This window comes from Ochotona princeps, chromosome 6, assembly GCF_030435755.1.
Source record: "Ochotona princeps isolate mOchPri1 chromosome 6, mOchPri1.hap1, whole genome shotgun sequence".
Taxonomy (NCBI): domain Eukaryota; kingdom Metazoa; phylum Chordata; class Mammalia; order Lagomorpha; family Ochotonidae; genus Ochotona; species Ochotona princeps.
Window position 1 is genome coordinate 2958617 of NC_080837.1, and position 8860 is coordinate 2967476.

The 8860-nt window shown below is 55.1% G+C and overlaps 1 protein-coding gene across 7 annotated transcripts in view; it reads left to right on the plus strand.

Annotated features, from left to right (window-relative positions):
* The window catches only part of NEO1 (neogenin 1), a 192217-nt gene extending 187686 nt beyond the window's left edge, over window positions 1-4531 (plus strand). For 5 of the 7 annotated variants that reach the window (XM_058665450.1, XM_058665451.1, XM_058665452.1 and 2 more), the window contains 3 exons: window positions 838-1101; window positions 2602-2738; window positions 3358-4531. In XM_058665450.1, the coding sequence (XP_058521433.1) occupies window positions 838-1101; window positions 2602-2738; window positions 3358-3441 (485 nt within the window). In that variant the 3' untranslated portion in view covers window positions 3442-4531. The remainder of the gene's footprint in view (window positions 1-837; window positions 1102-2601; window positions 2739-3357) is intronic. The other 2 variants (XM_058665447.1, XM_058665449.1) reach the window with 1 other exon arrangement.
* Window positions 4532-8860: the final 4329 nt, after the last annotated feature.

Here is an 8860-nt window from a genome sequence, read left to right on the forward strand (position 1 = left end):
TGTCTGCTTGTTTTTAATTTTTTTAAAAAGATTTATTTATTCTTATTAGAAAGGCAAATTTACAGAGAGAAGGATCTTCCAGCTGCTGGTCCGCTCCGCAAATGGCCACAGTGGCCAGAGCTGAGCCAGTCTGAAACCAGGAGCCTCTTCTGGGTCTCCCATGCGTTTGCAGGGTCCCAAAGCTTTGAGCTGTCCTCGACTGCTTTCCCAAGCCCCAGGCAGGAAGCTGGATCGGAAGTAGAGCATCAGGGATATGAACCAGCACCCATATGGGATGTCAGTGGTTTAAAGTAGGGGATTAGCCAGTTGAGCCATTACACCCCGATTTGCCTCTTTATTTCTCTGTACCAAAGTGTCCTGAGCTGTATGCAGACTTCACTGTCCCTGCTATACAGGGAGCACCCGCAGGGCCCGTAGCACTGCTGTGTTGCAATTGCCACCAGGCCTTGATGGCAGAGCTGGCTCCTATCGGGTCTGCAGCCCCTGGTGACCAGATGTGGTTGTCCATGGGAGACTGGTCTCTAAGCTTTTCAGTTAGGAGTGAGAATTTATATTTTCTTGTATTCTCATTCATATTTTAGCAGACTGTAGTAATCTGAAGATCTTTGTGCTTGTTCTACAGTAAGCACTGAGCAAAACTTTAAATCAGGTGAGAAGACGGGAGCAGCTGGGTGAGGACAGAACTGGGACTCTGAGATTGGTCCATTCTTAGCCCTGGCCATGGTGCCTGTCCACGCGCCCCTGTGCTGACTGAGCTGGCTCAGGGGCCCCTAGCGGTAGCCAGCCCTGCCTCCATGAGGTGTAGAGAAACGCTGACTTTGGCCCCTTCTGCTGCAGAGTCTGTGCGCAACACACCCAGCACCGACACCATGCCAGCCTCCTCGTCCCAGACGTGCTGTGCCGACCACCAGGATCCAGAAGGTGCCACCAGCTCCTCCTACTTGGCCAGTTCTCAAGAGGAGGACTCAGGCCAGGGCCTTCCCACGGCCCACGTCCGCCCTTCGCACCCACTGAAGAGCTTCGCGGTGCCAGCAGTTCCACCGCCAAGGCCCCCCACCTATGATCCCGCATTGCCAAGCACACCATTACTGTCTCAGCAAGGTGAGTGATGGAAGGCCCCATGCCAGTGAGTAACAGTGTGGCATTGCGCTGCACCAGAGTGGCGTGGGCTCCTGTCACACAGAAGGGAGGACTTGCCTGGGAGCAGAGGCAGCATCAAATTGCACTGTCCATGCAGGACTCTTGTCAGGTGGACTGCAAGGTCTGCGTGAGGGCTCCAGATGTGTTCCATCACCCAGCCACCATGCCGTGCAGATCCTGCAGGCTAGAAAGGGACCAGTCAGGAGAGACCCAAAGTAACCTCATCCAGGGCAAGGCACCTCCCTGCGGCGGGGCAGGCTCTCGCCCAGGTCCAGGCAGCCCCAGCCTCATGGTGCTTTTATTGTCGTCCTCTCTATGATGGCCTCCTACTGATGGTTTGCCTCAGAGTCAGTCAGTGATCTTCAAACTGTGGTCCCAGGGGCCCCAAGATGTGAAAACACAAACGAGCTTCTCCCATGAGTCTGTTGGCCACTGAAGCTAAACCTAAGACCGGGAGGAGAAACTAGCTTACACAGGGATCATTGAAAAAAAGGAAAAAAATTTAATCTTTCTAGATTTTTTTTCTTTTTAGGAGGCACAGACAGACATGGAAAGATCCACTGTCCACTACTTCATTCATCAAGTGCCCTCAACAGCCAGGGCCGGGCCAGGGCCAAGTGCTAAGAACTCAGTCCAAGTGGCAAATGCCCAAGTGCTTGAACCATTGCCACTGCCTGCCAGTGTCTGCAGGGTCAGTGATCCAGTGTGGAGTCGGGGAGAGTGGACCGAGGTGTCCCCTGTAACCTCTGTAAATGATTGCAGATATTCTTTGACATGACACTGAACTCCTAGAATTCGTTTCCTGAAGGTCTTTTTGTTACATGCAATCTGAAAACATAAACATGAACCATGTCCACTGGGTCCCTCTCCATGTTGAGTGCAGAACATTCAGATGTCTCATATTGATCATTTGGAAAATATTGGAGCAGCTGGTGTGGCACAACAGGCTAAGCTGCTGTGCACATCACAGGTGTCCTGTGATGGAGTGTTGTTTCCAATCCCAACTGCTTCACTTCTGGGCCTGCTCCCTGCTGATCCACCTAGAAAAGCAATGGGCTCCTGCCACCCACATGGGAGACTCAGATGGAGTTTCTGGCTCCTGGCTTCAACCTGACCCAGCTTCCATACCCCCCACGAAAGGACAAGTAACATCCTTAATGTTCTTAGAAAAGGTGCTCGGAGTTCCCAAGATATACAACCAGGGGTCGCAGGAGCTCCACGCTCCCAGAAGTGCAGGGAGCTGAGCCGTCAGTCCTCCCAAGCTGCGCCCTACACCCTGGCCTCGTGAATGTCTAGGTACCCCTCCTGGCTCAGGAACTGTTCAGAGCAGAACCCCTGCTCTCTGCGTGCCCCCCAACTCAAAGGAGCCAGCCTCTGGACGTGGGGTGCCTCGCTGAGGTCTGGCTGGGGAGGACGAGGCCACACAGCTGATCATGCCCTTTGCTCTGCCCACTCCCCCAGCTCTGAACCACCATCTTCACGCAGTGAAGACAGCCTCCATCGGGACTCTGGGAAGGAGCCGGCCTCCTATGCCCGTGATTGTTCCCAGTGCCCCCGAAGTGCAGGAGACCACCAGGATGCTGGAAGACTCCGAGAGTGTGAGTACCCCCAGGCCACCCCCACATGTGAAGCCCAAACCCTCCCCTCCACACCTGTAACCCAGCAACTGTGCCCAGAAACCCACCCTGCTGTGGTTTAATTGAGCATCATGGACCAGCCAGCAGCCCACCCTGCCTGCTGTCCTCAGTCTGGCCCTCTTTTACCCAGTCTGAACCCATCCACCTCTTCTTCCACCCCCAAGGCACTTGTGACCCTTCCTTAAGCAGGAGGCTGGAGGACAGGGTGTCAGGGCAGAGGTCACAGGCACTCCCTAACCTTTCCCTCTCACGTCCCAGTTAACACATCTGTCTCCACACTCCCAGGCACAGGATTCTCTGGAGGAAAGCTCGGGGCACAGATGCCAGAGACTCCCCAGCAGTGCCAGCACTGGCACGGACCTACAAGAGCAACAGGGACATCTTGCTCGGGAGGATGTTGTGACCCCCAGGGAGTGTGTTGGGAGAAAAGGATTGTGTATCGTCAGAAATGAGTCTTAGTGACATGGGTATATCCTGTGTCCCCATGGTCCAGTCACCTGGGGAAGCCCACTGGGCCCTCGGGCCTCCCTCCTGGAGGACAACTCCTCAGAGCATGCCCACTCTGCTCTCTCATCCACAGAGCTACGAACCAGATGAGCTGACCAAAGAGATGGCCCACCTGGAGGGACTGATGAAGGACCTGAATGCCATCACGACCGCATGACAGCCCTCCCCAGGCTGGGGCTCGGAGCCGGAGTCAGACAGGTCGTGGACTTAGCCTGGAGTAAGGACTTGTACAGAGCACGAGGGGACAGCACTGGAGCATGCAGCCTCTGCCCCACACACTCGGGGGCCGGTTCCACGCCTGGCCACTGCCTTCCCCTGGTCAGCCTGGAGGAAGCCTTCCCTCTGCCTGCTGATACCAGCAGGACTGGGCACCATGGGCCAAAATTCTGCATCCAGGGAAAAGGCGGCAAGCTTTGTGGTCAGGCTGCATCTTGGTGCTGCAACCACGTCACCCGTGTGGAGTATAGACATTGGCGTTGATGTATGATTTTTATTTTATTTTACCTTCAAGAAGAGAGAAGTGATCCACAAACCCAAGGACATCCGTGGAGTTCTCTGCAAGTGGTTGGCGTTTGACGGCTTGTTCCAGTTCCATAGGAAAGTCATTCACCATGGGGTTGTTCCAGGGGTTCGCTTGTTTTCTGGTTAAACTGAGTCAGCGCATCCTCCATCAGTTGTTCCCCCATCCCTTGGAGGGGCAGAAATGTTGCATTACTGTTGGTAAGCTGTTTTATTATTTTTTTATCCTAATTATTAAAGGCCTGCCTTCCTCCTCCAACACTGTGAGGCCGCAGAGCTATCGAGCGAAATGTAACTCCCAAGAAGGCTTGTTCTTTACTTCTGTGCAGTTTCATGATGAGGGTGGGGCGGGAGGGGAGGGGGCGGAGGCAGCTGAGGTGCCAGGTGTCCACCACCGTGCCATCTCCCGGGAGCCCACAGAGAGTGGACAGGTCCTGCCTGACCTTCCTGGCTAGTCACTGCGACACCAAGCGCAGTCTCGTTTCCATCTGGTTTAAAGTCCTTCCATGCAATAAGTGGCTCGAGGTTTAACCAGCTTCAGAGCAAAGCGCAAGGGAGACCCTTTTTGGCTGCCTCCACGTGTTCCCCTGTAGGAAAGCTGAAGGCTGAGGAAGGAGCCACCCTGCCTCTCCGGGCTGGCCCCCCAGCAGCACCCCTCAGGAGCATGAGCAAGGCCATGGAGGGGAGGGCTCCCGTGTCCTTGAGAGCCTCGCTTATTCATGTAGGCAGCCAGGACAGGGGGCAGCAGGCGGCTCCACGCCAGCACTCCGCTGAGCCCCTCAGCTCCCAGTCCCTGCCTTCAAGGACATTGCTCAGGAGGCTTGCTGGCCTCCAGCACATCCCCGGGGGTCTCAGCACGCCTTCACTTTTCTGCAAGAGGCACTCTGTGTTCATTATTTCAAGGCAATGAGGTGCGATGCCAGCTTCCCCCTTGCACGGCCTCCCACCCCAGCGTCCCAGGGTCCCAGGGTGGCACCCCGAAGCTCCTGGGGACCCTGTGTGATGCAGCTCACCCTGGAACTAAAGACAGCCAGTCCAGGGCAGGGTGGGGGCTGCATCCCTGACACCCATCTCACCTCTGCCCGAACACGACACTCAGTATTTGGGGCGTTCCCTCCCGTGACCCCTGTCACTGTGTTACCTCAGGGCCTCGGTACCTGGATACTGCCGCAGAATTGGGGTGGGAGGCGGGGAACCTATTTTTAAAAAAACTGTTCAAAGTTGGGGATTTTTTTTAAAAAAAGAAAACTAAGAAAAAGGAAACCTATTCTGTACGGCACCTTTTCGTGATTGAATACATTTTCTTACATTTTCCTGTGACTTTTGGAACTGAACCATCGCGTGTCTTGTGCTGTCCCAGCTGAGCTGCCTCAGCCGCCCCCCTCGGGGACATGGGGTCCTTGCCTTGCTGCTTGTCGGAGGAGCTGTGGGGGGACGGGAGGCGGTTTGCTGGGACACATTTCTATACACACTTATTTGGCCTTTTCTGTAGTTGATGCTGTAAACTCTATGGCTTTTAAAAAAATTTTCTCATGTTTTTATTTAGTATTGGAAACCCAATACACTTTTTTAATCCAATCAAGCTGTGGACTGGTCAGAGTCATTTTCCCTTCTTCCAACCTTTGGTCTCTCCGGGTGATGCCCACCCCACCGTGGCCCTGCACACTAAATTGAGGAATTCCAAGGAAGAACGTAAGAGGGGTCTCAGGTGAACCTCATTGACCCTCCCCCCTCACCACCACCCCCGAGGAATCCGGACCACTCCTGACACTGCCGCAGGGGTCTGCAAGCAAGGTGTGCCGCCCTCCTCTGTGGAAGATTCCCCAGGTGGCCGTGACCTCTGCAGCTGCAGATCCTGTCCACACACGCATGCGCTCGTACGGTGAGGCTGCCATGCTCTCTGCTGCAGGACAGGAAAATCGAAGTCCCACCCTCCTGTGGCAGCAGGAAGAAGGCCAAACCCCAGGGCTGGCGCAGCCCCCTCCTTGCGCCCAGCACAGAGGCCAGTGCTGCCCCTCCATGTCCCTAGGTGGAGCCCTCAGCTCATTTCTCAGCCTCTGCTGAGTTCTGCCTTCGCCCTCCCTCCCCTCCTTGCCCCCACTCCCCAGGCTGGGGTCTGTGGGCTCCAGGACAAGGCAGCATCTTTCAGTGCCCAGAGTTGCAGCTTGTCTCCTGGATGAATGGAGGAAATGTGCCCCTTCCCCAAGGACAGGTGCCTCTAGCTAGCAGAAGACATCCCAGTCCCCCACAAGTCCCCCCCCCATGTGACGGTGCCCACCGTCAGCCCACTTGAAGGATGGTCCCTGGTCACAGCTCATCTGCCAGATGGTCACAGAATTGTAAGAAACAGCACCACCACAATAGCCACTGTGACACCAGAAACGAAGGCCAGGGCGGTCCCTCAGTGACCAAAGGGGAAGCAGATGCCTGCCACGGAGGGTCGCATGGGTTGACAGGAGCCACGGGAGGGCAGGAAGTGATGACCATGAGGGCAACAGGGGTCAGGCCAGCAGGGAGCTGGGAGGCCACCCTTGCATGCAGAAACCTGGGAGGGGCTGGGAAACAGCGGCTGAGGGAAGTGGTCCTGTGCCTTCAGCCCCAGGACCCTTTGCGCAAGTAAGGACTTGGTGGGGTTTGAACATTGTAAAGGGGCTCAGGGTCAGTTTCAGGAAGGGGTACAGGGCATACCTACTGCTCTGCTGAGAAGTGTCAAGAACTGCCTAAAATAATGCTGATGGTGGGACCGGTGCTAACACTACCACCAGGATGGTGAGAGGAGGGGAGGCAGTCAACGGAGAAAGCCCCTGGTAGAGAGGGGTTGGGCTTGCTGGAGGACGCCCCTCCCACCCACAGGAGCACTGGCAGCCCCTGGAGTCTGCACAGATGGGGAGAGTATATCCCAAGCACATGCACCTAGCTGCCAGGCAGCTGCCCCTGGCTAACAGGTCTCCCCGGTGGACATCTGGGAGCTGCTGTCCACTTCCTCCTTCAGTGACACCATACAGTGCTCGGCCAGGGTCCCTAGAGTAGACTCCTGTGGCTGAAGCCTCCTGCTGCTGAGCGTCCTGGCTGTAGCCCCTCTCCAGGAGTCCAGGGCATCCCCACCATGCTTAGCCCTTCCTGTGGGCAGTGGGAGCCCAGCAGTAGCCAGAGTCTGACCTCAGATGTTCATTCAGGCTGTGGGGCTCTGTGTTGCTGGCAAGTGCCGCTTCCTCTCTAAGGACCAGGCTTGGAAAAGTTCAAAGAAAATGCCCATTAGAGAAAAACAACAACAGAAAACCTACATGGATTTCAAAGTCTGTAAGTTTGCCTTTTCCCTACAATTTTCCATGAATTCCACAGTCTATTTCTGCCTCTTCTGCTGCACTGTGACCTCCCTACAGACAAGCAGCAGGCTGGCTGGAGCCCAGCACCCTGCAGAGCATCACTCAGCACACCTGCATGGTGGGATGTGGCTGAGCCTAAGTCCCTCTTTTCAGAGCAGCGTCCTCTGAAAAGCTCTGTGGGGCCAGGGTGGGTGACTGCTGGAGTGTACTCAGAAGCTACCTCGTGTGGTTTAGTGTTCCAGAAGGACAGATCCCAGCGCCCCGCCTTTCCCCAGGTCTCCCGTGGTGGGATCAAGTGTGGGATCCCAGCAGAGCCAAGGCGAAGATGAAGTCTGTTGTGCTCCCCGGGATCCCTGGCCTATGCTAGGTGAGAACCTGCAGCTGCAGTGACAGGCACAGGAGCTGCTTTCTGTCAGCTCAAAGCACACACATGGTCCCTGGGTGTGACCATGGCAGAGCCCTGTCCCCTCCCTCAGAGAAGACTGACATCTTAAGGGATGTCAGAAAACGCGTTGGAAGAACATTCTAGACTAATGCCCAAGGGTGGGAAGACTGCAGCTGATGCCAAAAGAGAGCTTGAGGTAGGAAGTGGGTGGGTGGGGACGAGGGACACGCAGCCCATTCAGAAACTCCCCTGCTCCCCCAGAAGCCAAGAGTCAGTCTTGGTTTCCATGAGTTTTCCTTAAAAAAAAAAAAAAAAATTTTTTTAAAGGTGAATTTACAGAGAATGTAATACAAAGAACTTCTGTCTGCTTGAATCAATGACCAAAACTGAGCTGATCCGAAGCCAGGAGCCAGGAGCTTCCTTTAGGTCTCCATGCAGATGCAGGACCCCAAGACTCTGGGCCATCCTCTACTGCTTTCCCAGGCCACACGCAGGGAGCTGGATGGGAATCAGGGCTGCCGGGGTATGATCAGGCACCCATGTGGGATCCTGACATGTGCAAGGTGAGGATTTAGCTACTAGGGTATCACACCAGGCCTGGTTTCCATGAGTTTTCTTGAGGGCCTCCTCTGTGTGCTGGTTCCCCAGGGAAGCAAGATGAGGAGTAAAGAAAGCGCCCCCCCACCGTTGGGGTCCCCAACAGCCGTGTGTGGAAGTGCCAGAAGGAGCCACTGAAGGTGACGCCAGAGTCCACCAACCAAAGGAAACAGGGCTGCTCACCCAGCTCTGCTTGATCAGATCAAAAGAACAGAGGAAGTGAAGACATTGGAGTAACCACCACAGAAAGACTTGCTCAAACAAAAGTATGGGGTGCACTCAGAGGACCAGAAAACTGAGTAGCCTAGCAACTAAGATACCCCTGGGATTGCCTGTATCCCACACTGGCATGCCTGGGTTCAAGTTCCAGGTCTGACACTGGTTGTAGCTTCCTGCTAACGGGCAGGCTGGGAGGCAGCAGGGATGGGAGACCTGGATTGAGGTCCATGTTCCTGGCTCCAGCAACTTCAGCCCATTATGGCAGACATCTGGGGAGTGTATCAGCACATGCCCTGTTTGTAAAGTTTAGAACTGTGCTAAAACTAAAACCTGATCTGATTTTGAATTTGCAAAGACAGGCTTTTACTTGCTGGTTCCTTCTCCTTGAATGTCCACACCAGCTGGGGCTGGGCCACAAGCCGGAAGCCAGAAACTCGATCCTGCCTCCTATGTGGCTATGTGGGTGCCAGGAAAGCAAGTACTTGGGCCTTTCTCCACTGGTTTCCCAGGGTGCATAAATAGCAAGCCAC